The 18,275-nt window shown below is 41.4% G+C and overlaps 1 protein-coding gene across 14 annotated transcripts in view; it reads left to right on the top strand.

Moving 5' to 3' along the window:
- The window catches only part of wdpcp (WD repeat containing planar cell polarity effector), a 75,549-nt gene extending 57,943 nt beyond the window's left edge, over window positions 1-17,606 (top strand). For 12 of the 14 annotated variants that reach the window (XM_084376389.1, XM_084376380.1, XM_084376378.1 and 9 more), the window contains 5 exons: window positions 5,980-6,079; window positions 11,807-11,921; window positions 14,321-14,412; window positions 16,112-16,155; window positions 17,090-17,606. In XM_084376389.1, the coding sequence (XP_084232515.1) occupies window positions 5,980-6,079; window positions 11,807-11,921; window positions 14,321-14,412; window positions 16,112-16,155; window positions 17,090-17,140 (402 nt within the window). In that variant the 3' untranslated portion in view covers window positions 17,141-17,606. Of the gene's footprint in view, window positions 1-5,979; window positions 6,080-6,648; window positions 6,701-11,806; window positions 11,922-14,320; window positions 14,413-16,111; window positions 16,156-17,089 lie in introns of those variants that run through there. The other 2 variants (XM_084376382.1, XM_084376383.1) reach the window with 2 other exon arrangements.
- Window positions 17,607-18,275: the final 669 nt, after the last annotated feature.

The following is an 18,275-nucleotide window of genomic DNA, read 5'->3' as shown; positions in this document are numbered from 1 at the left end:
CTACTCACCTCAAGTGGTTGGAAAGTAGGGTGACGTTTTGATGTGCAGCAGCATTACATTGAGCAAAATTGCTCCATCCTGAAGCCCAGGGATCCCAAATTGATTGTGCACTTAGCTGTAGTGAAGATTTTGCCTTTCAAATGGTGTAAATAACGTCTTTTCAAATCGATTTGGGATATCGGGGCTTCTGGAGACTTGGATTACGCCGTATGGAGCCTTTTCATGTTTCAAGTCCCCATCTATTTGAGTTGTTTTGGAGAATGCTGCAACCCTGTGTTGCTGTGATGTTCTGGAAATGTTTTATGGACTTCAAAACCATCTGCATGGGGGTGAGAAGATAATGACTAAAGTTATCCATAAATGGTCACTTACAACGAGCAATTTCAAGTGCTTTTTTTGCCTCAGCGACCAAGAGAGCAGCAGCTCATCATCTGTGGAGAGCGACAGAGAGAAAGAGGACGTTGACATTTCACCTCTCGCTCTGCCCTTCGCTTTAATTAGGTTGTGTTGTTACTTTAACCTGCTGGTTGGCCGATTGAGTTGAGGTGGAGGGGGTTAATGAGGGCAACCCCCAGCTTCACCGAACTCTTTTTAACTTCCAAACTTGCCCACAGAACTCAATAACGCACCATCGACCTGATAAAATGCTCTCGTTTAAACACACACACATAGATAACGTGCACGACTCACCTCTCCTGGAAATACCCAGCATGATATACCCCCACCCTTTATCACCAAACCCCCACCCCTTCAAGCCCCATTGTTTCCTAGCTAACAATAGAGGCCCTCCAAGCCTTTTTTTCCAACCTTTTGTCAGAATGAAACACTTTAGTGTCGGGCTAAATTGAGGGGGAGGAGGAATTGGTGGTAGGGGGGTGTTTTGGCGGAGGTGGAGGTTGCGGGGGTGTATGTAGAGGTAGTTGTAGGGGGTTACTGAGTCGTTTGCATTTTTTTTTTTTCTTCATAATTGGCGCTGCTCTGTAGCTCCCTAATTAGCCTTTGATAATGAGTTGATAATGTAACCAATTAGGTCATTCGTCAGCCAAGTCAAGCAGACGACAAGTTTTTTTTTCTCCACCTCCCTGCCCTTTTTTCTTTTTCTTCTTCTTCTTCTTCTTCTTCGTGGGTCTTTGGCTTTTGATGTGGCTCGTTAATTAAATCAAATTGTGTGATAGCCGAATCTGATGCCGGCTCTTTTGTTCCCCAATGAGAGCTTGTACTGTTTCTTGTTAGATACGCTAGTAGTAAGGCAAGCTGTGTCTGTTGGGTTCACTCCCTATCTACCTCCCCTATCTGACGCCGGGCCTAGCGGCGCTGGAGGAGAAGGAGGAGGAGGAGGAGGTATCGCACGTCTTCGGCAATCAGCTCATTGTTGTCGCTCAGATGAGCAATTAGCCTTATTAAAATGTTAAGTCCTTAACACATATCTGATAGAAGTGTTAGTCAAACACAAGGCTCCTGGATAACAGGTGTGTCAGAAAGCAAGTGTGTGTGTAGGTTCAGCAAATGTCCAGGGATTATGTTAATTGTTAAATGTTAAATGAATATGTATTTTCAATTTTGCATTTCTGTGCCTGTTTTCTAGTCATTTTTTGATTCAACTGTTTGATTTTAGCAAAGAAAAACCCCTCCTTGAAACACTTTGTTACCAAAATGTCATATCTGCTTTGATTTTCCTGGACTAATTGTTCTGGCTAAATACAGATGATGCGACATTTGCCTGAGATATTTCCAGGGGGTTGCATTGAATCCTGAAAACTTCAAAAGTGTTCATCAGGATTTGATGTTCGTTCCTCTGAATCAAAGAGCAAAGACTTCTCTCTCCACCCGCCTTCTGATGCTGATATCAGCATAAAGAGAGAAATAACATTTTGGAAGAAACGGTGATGAACATAGTTTCCAAAAATCCTCCCTTGTTAATTTTAACTATTCCCTACACACTCATCATTTTGAATCATCATGTCACTTAAATAAAACACTGTGGCATAAGTTTGAGTGACAATCAACAAAATATTATAAAATTAGGGAATTTGCAATTAGGGAGTTATTTCAGATATAGAATAAATCTCTAATAATAAATCTCAAGGCAGTATTAGACCGATTTGATTAGATTTAGTGTCAAAAACTCCTTCTGAAATTTGACTTGTGTTCCAAGACATACAGCATTTCTCATAAATAACAAAAAAGCATTCAACCAAATAAACAAAACATTTAACCAGACAACAAACCCAAGTCTACAACATGCTGTATATCACATCAGACATTATGAATAAGTGGCTGTAGTGTAATCGATGTAATCAATCTCTTTAGCCATCAGTGCTTCGTCCACACAGGCACATTGAAGCCTGATTACAAGCAAAACTCTGAGACTGAGAAACAAACAAGTCTGTAGGAGTGTAAAACTTATGTTCGATGGCAGGAGCTGATATTTTTCCCATAAAACACGATGATAGTATAACCACAATCTGTGTCAGAAATGTAAGGAAGACTGGAATGTGTTGCTGTTACTGTCAACACTATTCTTATTTGCTCTCTGCAACAAATGCAACAAGTTGTTTCCCATCCTCTGTGAGATGTTGACGGGAATTTACATAAATATTAAAGTCACAAATAATCATAAAACTTTGCAGAAGTATACAAGAATATCCCCCTAAAAAAAAAAGTGCACAAATTCTCAACAATCACATCTACACACGGCGGTCATGAATCCCAAAGGTCAAACTTTAAGTCAGTGTGCTGCAGTTTGAGCCTCTATCGCTCAGTAATAATGCCTTAAAGAAAGTACAAATCCACGCTGAACGCTCACATATGTTCTCCCCATCGATCCTGTTTGACAGTAACCCACAGACTGCAAACATGCAGACATAAGCCCGTCTATTAATGTGTTGTAAGCGCTGCTGTGTGCCAGTTAACCTAATCCCTCATTTATTTGGAGGTAACCCAAATATCAGTCAATATCGGGCTCTTAGTGTCCACCACCTACCCCCCCCTCCCCTCCGCTCTACTCCCCAAAACTGGCCCACTAAAACGCCCCTCTTTATCAGGCGCTGCAACCCCTAAAGCTCTTATATAAATAAGATTAGTGTCGCGTTTGAGCGTCGGGGAATAAGAGGTGTAATATCTGATGGTTTTATATGCAGTATTATTGTTATCCCTTCTTAGTCGGGCTGATACTCCTCTCCCTCTCTCTCTCTCTCTTAGTTCTCAGTTTGTGTCTCTCCCTCTCTCATTTCATTCGTTTATTCTTTCTCTGGGTCCCTCTCTCCAGATTCAGACAGTATTATGAGGAGCTAAGCTGGAATAAAGCGCCCCGGCATCAAATGTTCATATTGTTCTCTTCTGTCTGTCATACAATCTCTCTCTCCCCGCTGCTCGCTCTCTCTTTCTCTCTCACATGAAAAACCCTTGTTGTGAATTTCGCCTTCCTCACTTCTTTTATGTCTTGTTCATCATCTCGCTGCTCTTTCTTCTCCCTCGCTCACACACCTCACTGGCATTTCCGCCTGCTCTCCTCCTCGCCTGTTTTAATCTTCCGCTGCTCTGTTTGTTATCAATTAGGAAGCCTCACTCATATCTAATTGAGGGGCCATGTCCTCGTTCACAGCGGCTGAATTAGCCACCTCAGTCCTGGGAGCCGATTTAGCTTCTTTTGAGGCCATTTTGTTGTCGGCCATTTTCACATTTCCTCCTAACTCGTCGCCACAGAGGGCAGGCACCACACTATAATTACCCAATCTGTTCCCATTCATACTCTTCAATTTCAGCACCTCTCTCTCATTCTCTTTTACTCCCCCTCTCTCCCTGCCTCAATCCCTCTCTGCTCCCCACCTCTTTTGGAAACCAGCACCCCCCTCTTTTTTTTCTTTTTTTTTTCACTCTCGGGGTACAAAAGCTGGGTTACAATATGGGGGTATTAGGGCCGGGTGCAGGCTCAGCTGGGGGCTGGCTTTAGCCAGCTGAGGGTTATCCATGGCGAGCCCTGAGTCACGGCACTGATGTCCTGTGATGTCGCTGAGGCGGAAGACTTTCCTTAACACGCTGTACCCTTTGATGGGCCCTCAGGCCCTGCTCTCAGCCTGAGGAAACCCTGCGACCCTGAGTCGCCCCTCGTTGGGTGCCAGGATGAGGGTGTGATTCACTTTCTGTTCAATCAATTTAAAAGGTTGAGTGTTGCAGAAATTCAGTCCTTGTTTCTGCTTTTTTTTCAAATTGTTCTTATCACTGCATTTAATATGCAGTCTGGGTGTCTAGACAGCAACTTCTCTTGCATGTTGTATTTTTGTATGTTTTTAAGGGTTTGCTGTGCGACCGTATGTTTAGTGTTTATTCTTACAAGTCAAAGTAAAAAAAAAATGTGTATTATTTTTCCAAAACACAACAACACACAACAACGACATATGAATAAAAAGACAGTAACTGAGTCATCTATAGAGGACAGAGACTCAGGACTCCCTGTACAGGATGTTAACATTTTATAAAGAACCTATAAATCTGTTTTCAACATTATGTTTATTGTGTTCCTTCAGACTGTTTCCTCTCTGGGCCACATATTCACACTGGGCACTGACCAGTACATTTCCAGCCTTTACTGCTGGTTATTGAAGGCTTCACTGGAGCAACTGGGGCAACATGTTGATTGTTGTTAAGGGTGTTTTTTTGATTTCCTTTCCAGCTGTTTGACCAAATTGACCACAGATATGCTGCTGCTCTGTTTGCTTCCTAAACTGAAGAAGCAGAGTAGGACTTTTTCTGGCACAACCTCACCTACTTCCAAGGTGCATCAAGAACAACCAAAGAAAGTCTTAATATGTTAAAAACACCAGCATCATTTGTAGTATGACACATGGGATAACTTTATTGTTAGACGAACACATTTCGACTTGTTGGATCAGGATCGTTGTGACGCACATCACAAACAACATTAAAATAAAGGTCGGTATGAAACAGAAAAAGGGCAAAAAGGTGAAAAAACATAACAGATGAGTGTTTTTATATGTATTTTTTGTGAACAATTGTTTTTATTGCAAATTCACAGAATACATTATAATACACATAAATTTCACCCCTTTTGTATCCTTCTTCCTCCCTTTAAACTCCTTTCTGCTGGAGTTTTCACCTGTCATACAGTATAAATGTTCATATCAGGATACTCAATTCTGCTTCATAAAACAGTATAATTTTATTCTAAGTTTAAGATGATATTACTCCTGGAGCTCCTGCTCAAAACTGAACTAGAATTAGCTCAGTATGGAGAACATGTCCCTCACAAGACAATTTAGATTTGAATTGAATTGAATCTAATTTATTATGACTACGTTTTGAGAGTTCATTTCTGTTTTCCAGGTATTTAAACAGATGAATTGACCTCAGCCGTGCTCGTAGCCCAGAGCACCTTTTAAAACAGGAACAGCTGTCTGATGCAGTGTGGTTATTAATGAATAGTATGGCAGCCTTGAGCTTTAAATCAGCCACCCTCAGACATCATTTAGCAATATTATCTCTCTTTATGGCCCCGCAAGACTCAAACAGGGAGATACAGAGGATACACGCTGTTTCCAATATTGTCGCGGGCTGATATAGTAATGTGCTCGGCTGGATATGTTTCTCCGTAAAGAGAGAATACCAGCGTTTCTGAAAGGTGAACAGTCCCTCGCCTCCTCTCCCACTTTTGAAATGTGACAGATAACATCCTCCCTTAGTTCAAAACCAGGGAGACGAGGGTGTGTGTATGAGGGGAGGGGGCTGATTTCAAAGTTTTTGGAGGAACCGGCATTTCATCCAACCGGTGCTCTTTCTGATGTCGCGCTTCAAACGGCTCATTTTTTTCCTGTCATTTCATCTGTTTCTTCCTTCTCCCGCCAAAACACCGCCCCCCCCACCCACCCACCCCTCCAAAAAAAAAAAACCTATTGTCATCCGAGCCTAGATTCATTTTAGATTAACGTTCACGTTTCTTTCTTTCTTGCATTACCTTCAAAGGACCTCCATTATGTTGCCAGCGATAAGGGCGAGGTGGTGCTCGCGGATGTGGCCAAGAGGAAAGCTAATGAAATCGAGGCCCCGGCCGTCGCAGGCAGCGGTAAGAAAATAATCATAATGTCTAACCAAAAAGACACCAAATGTGAACCGTTATTTCCCCGCACATCTGAAATGAGAGGTGGACTCATGATAACCTCGGTAACTCACCCACTCCGACACACTTTTCTGACATCCAACACCGGGTATTTTCTCAGGCTCTCACCTTCATTTAACAGCACAAAGGAGAATTAAATCAGATCATGTTGGATAGAGTAATATTCATGTACTCACACAACCTGTTTTTTAAAGACAATATCATCCAATGTAATGATTAAACATGCGATACTGAGTAAAGTTTATATTAGGCGTTTGTAAAATGTAACGGAAAGCATAAAAACAGTGACATCATTACACAAGCACAAAATATATTCGTCTTGGTCAAGAATAGTGGATATATATCTTTCTAGATATAGGTTTTTTTCCCCAAACTGAGTAAAAAGTGTTGTGATATAAAGTGTAAAACAAAGTCTTTAATTTCAGACTAATTAAATGAATTACACTGATGTTTTTTGGAGTAACCAGCAAAGGGAGGAAAACCAGCGAAGGCCCATTTTTTTGTCGTTACTTCAGGCTGTGCTGCTGCCCTTTGACAAACACTCCCGAAAGCACATACCAGAGGGGATCAAGCCGAGTTCCTGATTACACACACACACACACACACACACACACACACACACACACACACACACACACACACACGCAATTCCTCACAGAGGCTTCAAGGGCTAACGGGTGAGCAGAAAACATTCAAATTTGTGAGGGAACTAGATGAACATGTCTGATGAGTCCTTCATTGGTGCTTAAATCACACCAGAAGGCAATGTGCTTGAGTTTGTGTGTATGTGTGTGTATGTGTGTGTGTGTGTGTGTGTACTCGCACACAACCAAATGAGGCGAGAGAGGTATTTAACTCCACTGTATAAGGTCAAACCCCTGAGGCTGAGTGTCTGTGTGTTTGTCTGTGAATGAAAATGAGCGTTCGTGTAACTATGAGGCCTGTTTGCATCCAGTTTCTTTTCTTTTTTTTCTAATGTGATGCGTAACACGCACACTCCTCATAAGCCTCTTAATTATGTCCTCGATGATTTACCTCCATCACCTGCAGCACGTCCTATCCTTGGACAGCAGCACTGCAGAGAAAGAGGGAGGAAGGGACAGAAGAGGATGGAAAAAAGAGGGATGACAGAGGAAAGAAATGAGGAGAGGGAGGAGGGAGGAGGGGAGAGAAAAGGGGGAAAATAAAAAAGTAAATTAACGAAATAAAGGTAAAATGAAAGAATATAAACAAGTGAAGAAAATAAAGAAATAAAGGACGCATGAATAATTAACCTTATGCAGCTCACCCATTTTTCTTCTCTCTACCTTTTCCGGGTTTGTCTATTAGCTTCTTGTCTCTAATGCCAGGTTTTGTAAATAAGTATGGTTAAAAAAGGTTTTGATTTGTTCATACAGCCTCCTTTAAATTTCTAACGCTGGGAACAAACAAGCAAGCAAGCAAGCAGCCGTACATTAGCTTGATGTTTCTATGGTAAAACATTTCAAAAGCACTATATGTAATATGCATTTTCGGATAATCTGCTATCTAAACAATAAACAATTTAAACAATAACGATAATGTTGTTTTCAACTGTTAGGGTTAGCTGTTTTCAGCCAAAAAAGCTCTGCAAACTCTAACTGATCAGCACCAAATAGCAACTAGCTGGTGAACTTAGTGGAGCATTTAGCGGCTGAAGAGCCTGATATTAGCCTCGGGAGGTGGTGGAGACCAAAAACAGAGCTAAAAGAGAGTGAATTTTGCACATCAACAATTCTTAATGTTTGATATTAATGCTCTGTAACTGCTGGATGTGTAAATAAGCAGCTGTATTGTAACAAATTCAGTCATTATCTACCTAGCCTGAAAAGTTACGAAAAGCCAGGTGAAGGTTTGTAGCCAACCAAACATTTCTCGAGCCTCACAGCAAAACAGTGTTGCAGGATTAGCAATAACGTAACCAGCTGATCCCGGCAGTGTGTGGCAGTGTTCTTCCAACAGAACAGAAAGAGAAAAAAAATGTATGAAAAGTGTAAAGATATACAGCTACGTCCCCTTTTTTAACATACACTCATGCCTGTTAGCCATCAGTGTGTGGCGTGTTAGATGGTTTGACTGAAGGTGTGTTTGAAAACACACAGACACACACTTAAGAGAAGGATATTGACACGGTGTCACAGCCAGTAGTGATGACTGTTAAACTGAGGCCTCTCTCAGTAGTGTGTGTGTGTGTGTGTGTGTGTGTGTGTGTGTGTGTGTGTGTGTGTGTGTGTGTGTGTGTGTGTGTGTGTGTGTGTGTGTGTGTGTGTGTGTTTTTGTTTTTGTTTGTGTGTGTGTGTGTGTGTGTGTGTGTGTGTGTGTGTGTGTGTACAGTTTTGTGTCAACGTGCAGACAAGCAGACAGAGCATATTAACAGAGCAGAAAAGCCAGGTTATAAATAATGAGTGGCTCGCTTCAAGCAGAGGGCTCCAGTGAACAGGTGTCTCGCTTTACACACACACACACACACACACACACACACACACACACACACACACACACACACACACACACACACACACACAAACACACACAAACACACACAGCCCCTGGCATGGCCATCACACACCAGTAGGCTCAGCTCAGCTCTGAAGAACACACTACTTTATACTTAACTATATTTTAGAGGTAAATCTTGTACTTTTTACCCATCTACATTGATCTGGCAGCTTTAATCACGTATTATGTTTCATAATAAGATTTTGAATCATCTCACAATTGTAATATCTGTCAAAATAATCGCGTTATGACCGTTTTATTGTGCAGCCCCACTTTAACTTGTAGTATGATATTTTTACACTGTGTTGTTTTTTAGCTAACTTTTGTTCCACAATGATAAAGCTAATAAATTATTAGTTATTTATTTATTATAGTGATTTCTGTGTTGTTCTGTGTTTTAATTTAATAAGTATATTCAAAAAGTAGAGGCTTTTTAAACATGGCTCCTCAAACCGAGACAAGCAAACAAAAAACTAATATTTGTTCTCTGATAAATGTTTATTCTCTGTTGGGGTTTGTGTGTATCTAACAAATAAGTCGGTATGAGCGTTATTCAGTAGAGAATTCAGTCCTAACATACAGTTATTACAGTGTGTTTTGCAGATTAATCAGTGGCTGCTTCTGTATATTTAAACACATAAAGTCTGGTTCCTTCCACATTGACTCAACACAGACTCGTGTCATCAGTCGCGATCTTTTAAAAAGTTCCCACAGTGCAGCTACAGACACATTTCCAGTTTGAACGTACACAACAGACAGATATTTGCTTGTTCTCAGTCATTGTCACACACTACAGGTCAAATTCAGAAAGGCCCTCGGAGACATACGTGTTTGTGTAAATATGTGTACAGTATGTGTGCAGTTGGGTGTGACATGAAAAGCAGGTCACGCCGAATCCTGCATGAATGATGTATTTGTAATAATCAGTTAGTTGTTAAACAGAAATGTGAAAGCAACGAACTCAGAGACCCGACACATCCTGCTGTTTTCTTGTACAAACAGTGAATGACCTGCACCGGATCAGCTGCTTGTTATGGAGGCAAATACACACATTTACTGCACATGTACACGCACAACAATTTGTTCATGTTACAGTCTTAAATGTTGAGATATTATATATATTATTACATATATTTCTTCATCAGAAGTCATACGACATAGATGTTTTGGGTTTTAGTGTGTTTCTCTAACCATCCTTGCAGGAACACCCTCAACCCTCCCTTCAAGTTTGCAATGGCTCATCAAATTGACTTTTGAGGTGGGCATGGACTAGACAGTAGCTGATGTCTCCCCTTCTTTGATTGGTCACTTTGAAAACTGACCATTATCATAATATCACAATCAATCATCACTATAGACAATTGTGGGAGACGAGACATCAGCCATTAGCCATGTTTCCATAAAATGTCAGCTAGCATTGGCCATGTTGCATGCTGTCCGGAGACGACGTGTCTACTGCTTACAGACATGTTTTCACTGACAGCAGAAACAGCTGATCAGTCATATGACCTGAATGTTGGCTACATCAGAGTGTATTCTGCAAATCTGTTTCCATCAAACATTTTGCGCATTAACTTTGATTCGCAAAAGACAAAAATCACCTCAAGCAAGCGTAGAAACTTTTTTGTGAATTATTAGAATTTCTGTCGAAGTTTGCCGTTTCCATAAGATTTCTAATGCGATATTCTTCAAGATGCGCATAAAAATGCTATATGGAAACACAGCTACTGTCTATTCTGGACTCGTGGCTCATCTGGTTATCATCATTAATCTCACACACCTGGAATTAACTGCAATTAACAGCATGGTAGCGCAGAAAACCAACCAGCTTTCCTTTTATTCTCTCAGGAGTTAAATCGGCTGATCCAGGCCAATCAACACCCTGAATGATTTCATTTCACTTCGAGAAAATCATAGAAACAAGTTGATTTGCATTGGAAAGAAGAAACATTGGAAAGAAGAGCATCTCTTCTGCTATTGTTGGCATTATTTTCCACTCGTTTTCGCAAAAAGAAAATGACTCAATACCAGATCTAGTGGTTCGTTAAGGTTGATGTCTTTTGCGATTCACCAGCATCAGTCTTGGACTTGGAATCAGATTGGGCAGAGACTCCATATTTCTATGCACCTCATCTCATATTTATCTGCATCCATTGTGAATCCTGGTGAACAGAGATTCTGCCTTCGCTTGTACACATAAACACACAATAGAGGACACACATTTCAGCTTAGCAATGGTCCCTTTTATAACAGCGTTGGAAATCGCTTATAGCTGTCTGGCTGACAAGTGTGTTGATTTGGATAGATACTGCATTGTGAGAGGCAGAGTAGCGAACAAGTGCGAGGGAAGGCCTCTTTCTCTTCCTCTCGATCTCTTTTTCTTTGGAGTAACGTTCTGCCAAGAAGAGAAGCCAAGACGTTCGCCTGATCGTTCCGTCTCCCCCTCACAAAGGCTGATGTGACTGCGGGGCCTTTCAATGGGCAAAGAGACAAGAGCTTTATCTGAAGATCCACTTCTCCACCTCCTCTCCGCTGCTTTCTTGGTCGTTTTGGTGAAAGCCTGTTAGCTCCGGTGTGTGTAGAAGGAAAGCAGCGTTTGATTCTGTTCCCCTCTCAGCTTTGTTGCTTCACACAACCTCCAGTACTGTCTGACTCCTTGTCTCAATTTTAGAAACTTTACTGGCATGAAGCGTTTATCAGAAACAAGATTGTCAACGCGTTGCATCTAAATGTACTCAAGTGCAGGCAGCTGTTGAGAAAAATCACATACTAATCAGTGCCAATAAATGTAACAGAGCAACGTTTTGATCTCACAGCCATCTTTCAGACTTTGTCAGGGAAACAAAGAAGAACATGAAATATAGAAATGGATGACGAATTGACGGAAAAACCTGAATAAATGAGTTGAGATCACAGCGAATTCAAAAGCTTTCATACAGGGCACAAAGGGGCATGAATGGTTTAATGAAAATGACGTGATGTGGCCTTTGCAGTCCCCAGGAGAAAAAAAAGAAACTCGGTTGTCCTTGTATACTTAGGTCAATAAAAACTGTTGCTCATCCTCATCCCTCTCTCTCTGTGTTTGTGTGTGTTTGTGTGTGTTTGTGTGTGTTTGTGTGTGTCTGTGTGTGTCTGTGTGTGTTTTATGTTCCCTAGAAGATCCACTGAGAGGCACAAATGGTGTGTCGTGTGGTTCCAGCCTCGGGGACAGACAGACGGAGAGGAACCAGAGTGCAACAGGACCTTCATACACCGGCACTCCCACAACACAGTGAGCTACATTCACTGTGTGTGTGTGTGTGTGTGCGTGTGTTTATAGTTTACTCACACACACACACAAACACAAACACAGGGACACTTTTCAGACTCAACACCAGGTGCGATTGGGGACAAAAGCTCTGTCCCCAAATGGAAAACAGCAGATTTTTAGAGGAAGTCTGAGTAAGAGTAATGTAGTGACCCAAAGTGTGTGTTTGTGTGCGGACCCCGCCACCTTTACAGTGTTTCTAGTGTTCTGGGGACCTTATTTTCGTCTGATAACAGCTTGTTTACTCAGTTATGGAAAAATGCATATTTCTGAGTTTGTATTTCTTCTCCATAACTACATAGTGCCCCTTCAAAACATTACTGTTTATTGTGGCTTAAATCAGATACATAACTACTTTTTCATTTGTCTTTAAATGCAAATGTAACATGTTCTTAGTGTCTTGATTTTTGTGTATTTTTTCACCAAAAACGTTTCCTGCTGCAACCAAAAACGACACTATTGGAGCAGTGAGTGAACTTGTGGGCCAGACAGCTAAACAATGAACTGAAACTCACCGTAAAGCTGTGACGACTTTGACGTCGTTCTCACATCATCACGTCATTTGGTTCATTGTTATACAAAATATTGATTTACAGTTGCTTTAAAAGTAAAACAGAATATGAAGTTGAACTTGCTCTAAATGAATCCCCAGATGGATTTTATGTGCAGATGATTCCCTGTTTTACTCGTACATGTCATCTCCTCTCCCACAGTGATTCACCATTGTCTGTACATGAATTGCATGAGAGCGTCTGTGGTCAAATGACCCAGCTGCAGCCTAAAAGCCTTCACTCCCAGTGACATTTCAAATGTCAGAGCCACATCAGTTCCGGGTCTTACGCTTCCAGCGATCCCAACGCTGAAACCCGGAGCCACATTTTAAAAACTCCACCGGAGTCCATTTTCACCATGGTTCAGTCTCCAGAGTGCAGACACAACTCACTGTTTCAGACTGATTGTTTAATACACTCGTCTACATGAATGACGTGTTGAAGCAGTGTGACTAAAGACACACTGAAAGCATCCCTCTTTTTGTCTCACACACACACACACACACACACACACACACAAACAGAAACATACAAATATAGCCATCCATGTCTCTATTATTGTGGGATGGGGGGGGAGTGATGGAGGGGCATTCCTTGTCATACCCCAACTAACATATTGGAGTATTTATATGGGATTTGTGTGCATTAGATAAAAAAGCGCTCTTGTTCTTTTCATCCTCATAGGCTTTTCATGGCTGTTTGACTGTAACACTGATGACTCTCTGTACCCCCCCCACCTCCAACCCCTCCACTCTGCGTTTCTCTAAGCCCCCTCCATCCATCCCAAATCCCTTCCTATCAGCCAATTTAAACAAGCTGGGTCCAGAGAGAGAGAGAGAGAGAGAGGGGAAGAGACTGAGAGAGATGCTCCGTCCTAAGCTCTTTTTAAAAACAGTAAAAGGAACGAGAGCAGAAAAAAAGAGTGGTAAAGAGGGTTAGGGCGATTTGGCAGCCAAAAGCCCGGTCGTACTACCCCAGGTCTTCCCCTGCACCGCTGACGGAGGCTAAGAAAGCAGATCCCCAAACCTCCCAAAAGATAATGGCCACAGAGAAAAAGAGACAAAAGCCTCTGCCTTTTTTATTCCACAATTTCCCCCCTCCTTTAGAACATTTTTTTTTTTTTTATATCGAACCCCCCTCTTTTTGTAATCTGGTCTCCGATGAAGTTTCATTGTTTCTCATGTGAAGCCAATGACAGCTTAGCTGAGATGGAGTAGGGGAGGCATTGTAGCGCAGGCGTTCTCCCGTTTGGCTCGCTGAGAAAAGAGCAGAGAAAGGAGAGGGATGCGAGCACAATGGCAGTTCGGGGGCTCCTCGCACGATTCCCGCATTCCCCAAATCCGACTCTGCTCGCGGAGAAGTGAGCGAGTACGAGACGGGAATCTGGGAAGCATCCCAACGTTCCTTTGATGGCTGCTGGCCTCTCTCACTCATCACGTATCTCCTCTGTCAGTGGAGGAAGGAGGATGGAGGTTATTTTTATGTGTGCTCAGTGGAGGCCAAAGTTAATGTGATGTGATGAGAGTGACTTCAGTTTTTATGTATTTGTTTGATATTCATGTCCAGAGTCTGTGAGAAGAAAAAGGGCTCAGTGTCTCACCTCATCTGCTGGCACAGATTATAAAGCCCGATCAAGAAGCCCCAAACAGAATATTACATTACATTTCTGCCCCAAAATCTGACGCACTGAACCTTTAAAGACGAGCTGTTTCATGTTCAGTTGCCCCTCTGTAAGGTGTATATTATATACTTCTTTCTAAATGTTTTATCAAAATGTAACAGATGTAACTCAGTTTTCTTTTTGTCTCTCAGCGCTGATGGACGAGCCAATCAGAGGAGACCACGACCAGAAAGCGTACGTGTGACCGTGAGCCCACATGTGTTCAGGACACTGAGACAAACAGGTGTGTCTGCCCGTCTGTCTGTTGTACTTTAAGCACCTGTATCTCTGTTGTGTCTGTGAAGAGTTATCGAAGTCTGGATCTTAACTTTGATCGGTTAAAGAATCACAAGAATATAGATAAGGAACATTTTTGACCTGCAGATTAATGGCCACCGATTCAGAATGATAAACATGAGAAGTGCAGAGGTTCGTTTGTGAAGCGTCTTGTTGAAGGAAACCACGACCTAAAGCAACCGAGCCAGCTAACTTCCGGTTTAGTGCCGGGCTAACTTCAATAGAAATTGAATGATTTAATCGGGTGCCTCTTCTAGACTTTCTTAGACCGAAAGGCTTAAATTATGAGAGTCAAACGAGTCATTTCACAGCGGTTCTGACGCTCAAATTCACAATGTAAGCTTATGGAAAAAAGTCGTTTTAGGCCCCAGTGCACCACGTGACAATGTTACTACACCACGATGAAAGTTGGCTTCAAAGACTTGCACTCTTCCTGGGGGCTTGATCTAAATCTGATACTCAACTGTTATTGACCATGTTGCATTGTGGGTAATGTAGGCACCAGGTTTTTACAAGAAAGACGATCGCACAGAATGAAAAAGAAGATGGAAGCGCAAGAGTAAATGTAGCAGTGTTTTTTCTTCTCCAATATGTTTAAACTTTACATTTATGATGTGGTTACGTCTGGGCACAAAAACCAGCTGGTTAAGTGAGGAAAAATTAAGTTTTCCTGTCATGTTATCATGTGTTGTCTAACCCGTTTTTGTCGCCACAAACAAGGCTGGAAAATTTCCGACATATCAAAAATATCCAGTGGTTTCACTCATACAAACACCATCTCTGACGGTGATCTCTGGCTCGGCATCGGTCTCACCCAGCTTTCACACTACCAGCCTTCACCTCCTTCGACCCGACTTTTAAAATACATTTAATTTTCCTTTCTTTCATTTTAACCTTAAAGAAAATCACCCTCAATGTTGCCATTAATTCTACCCAAATTACCTACAACGAGCCTCTTCTCAGTAACAGCTGAGAGAGAGAGAGAGAGGCAGCTCATTATATTAAATCTCATCATGTTCAACATGTCGGTTTCAGGTCACGTTTTTAAGCCTTGCAGCAATCCTCTGGTGACATTCAACCTGTTTTATTCTCTAAATGTAGCCTGAGTGCTCTCCTCTGCCGGTCTCAGATGTCTGAGATGACTAACTGGTCATTTAGGAAAAACACCCATTAAGAAAACATCACCTCGTCGTCTTCTGCTCCTCTCCTCCTTCCTGCTCTCTCCATTTTAATAATTCCATTTTTCGGGTGATTAGCAATTGTCTCGCTATCAAATCGCTCTGTCATTTGATAATCCGGACTGTAGGCTATTGGAGGGAATTTGCATCAGGTTTTAAAATTTCTGTATAAGGCATGCCGGGGTTTTAATGTCAATCACAACCTTATTAACGCAGAGCTCAGAGCGAGAGAGATCGCCATGAGTGACAACGGTTTACATTCGTTAAAACCCAGAAAAGGCGACGTGTCCGACCCACTGAGCGAGCATGTAACCTGTTCAGGCATTCAGCTGCACGCGTGTGTTTATGTGCTGTAGGGCTGCCGTGTGTGATTATGCATGTCTAATGTCTGGTTGTTGTACTTGTTTAAAGTGTCACAGCTGGTTTACATGAACGTCTAACATCCTCCAACATTTGCTGTCGTTTCAGTTTGTTCTGCAGGGAGCAGCGAAGGTGTCAGAGACGACAGGAACGTGAGTTGATTGACCAGAAATTGATTTTTATTTTCATTTCTGTTGACAGAATTCACAAGACTGTATCGTGTCATGTCTGTGGATCAGATGGAAAAGAGACTATAGTGTCTATACTGTAGTAATGTTGTTGCATTGTATGCTACAGTCCAGTGGTTCCCAACCTTTATAAACATGTATTAATGGTTTATAACGCACTATAGTGTTGTTATAAGCAGATGTAACAACATTGGTAAGTGTTGATTAATGTTCAGTGTTTGTCAACAATTAAAGGTTCAGTTATTATTATATTATGACTACACTTAGTGGCCACTTTGTTAGGTACGTCTGCACAATCTAATGCAGTCCAAGAGAAGAGCTCTGCCATATATTTTATCAGTACAAACTTTGTAAAAAATAATTCAGTTTTTGTTTAAATTCCAGAAATGTGTCAAATAGAAGTTTTATTTCTGAGGTCAGAGTTAAAAATATTACTTTTGTAAAAGTGAAAATCACCCATGTGAACAGTACTTGAGTAAAAGTATCTGATATTAAATGTACTTTAGTAGCAAAAGCACAACATACTGGGACCAGCAACTTTGCAGAGTTATGACGAGTGTTTTTCAGTATTTTTTAATGTTTAATAGACTAAACAATTTATTGAAAGGATTAATCAATCATTAAATAATTGTTAGTTGCAGCATTAATGAAGTCCCTCATTCTCATAATATCTGAGATTAAGGCTGCTGAAGGCTTTGAGACTTTGTATTTCAGATATGAAATCATTATAATCTTAAAGTTTTGTCTGCATGTGTCAGTGCAGCGTTCAGGTGTGAATCAAGGATAAAAAGGACGTAATGAGTTCAGCATCGTACGGATTCAGATTCGACTAGTGAAGCCTTTACGCGGCGCTCAGGTTTCTAACTCGTAACATTTCTTTTTGTTTTCTCTCTCTCAGGAAGATGAAGACCCCGGGATGCTGCACGTGGTCCATTTAGGAATGGTTTGAAAAACAAACGAGGATACGATAAGAGCACTTTATTGATCCCAGTGGGACTGTGGAGAGACAACAACATCCTCACCAGTAACAGGCTCTCTCTCTGTCTTTAATTTTATATTCACAGTAGGTACTTACCTGTATTAATATACCTGGACACGGACTTCAAATGCTTATGACTGTATAACAGATGTAAATACATGAGTTTTGTATTAATTTGTACATTTTAAACTGAAAAACAGTGATCGTTTTATAGACCTGTCACAGTATTTCTTTGATATTTCAGCCAAATCAAAAGCACCGAGCAGCTCGTTGGATGTGAGTTCAGGTTATTTTCTGTCTTAGTGAAGTCTGAACTAAATGAACCTTAAAAGAAAACAGTTACACGGGCTGTGCCTTTAAAAACACGACGGAAGATGTTTTAAACGCCGCCATTAATCAGCCTGAAAAAATAAAGACTTCTATTATACTTCCATCACCACTGATATTGAATGTTCCAGGCATCCCCTGTGTGTGTGTGTTTGTGCGTGTGTGCTGTATAGATGTGTGTGTGTGAGTGTGTGTGTGTGTGTGTGTGTGTGTGTGTGTGTGTGTGTGTGTGTGTGTGTTGGCCGAGATTACGGGCCACAGTTTTATTCATGAATAGGAGCCAACCAGCGTCTTTAAAGCATCGCGCGGAGCCCCTTTCCTGAACAGCAGCCATAGCCGTGTCAGAGCTGTCGACGCGCTGCGCTCACCGACTAATCTGACAGCGCCGCGCGAGCCCTAATCCCTCACTGTATCGTAATCTATTTACTTTGCATTCTAAGAGGATTTCCACCAAAAAATATACAAGAAGCGATGTTGGAAATGGACAGAAGATCAGCGAGGATGCTTTTCTGCTCTCTCTCTTTTTTTTTTTTTTGTTTTGTTAGCTTAAAAAAAAAATCATTGTATGTTTTTTGGGGAGTCAATCCCCTGCGAGAGGGATGGGTGAAAGGAATTACATTTCTGACTGATACTAATACTTCTCTTATGTAAACATCAAAATGTTATATTTCCCTTCTGATGATACAGTCACACTGCAGAGCCTGCTGGAGATAAGTGGCATCTGTCAATGCCTTTAGTGAATCTCTTGACACGTTTATAATTTACAAACCAAGGCTGC

This window comes from Pagrus pagrus, assembly GCF_965226575.1.
Source record: "Pagrus pagrus genome assembly, chromosome: 15".
In the NCBI taxonomy this organism is placed as follows: domain Eukaryota; kingdom Metazoa; phylum Chordata; class Actinopteri; order Spariformes; family Sparidae; genus Pagrus; species Pagrus pagrus.
The sequence above is the reverse complement of the archived record's forward strand: the minus strand, read 5'-3'. Positions and strand labels throughout refer to the sequence as shown.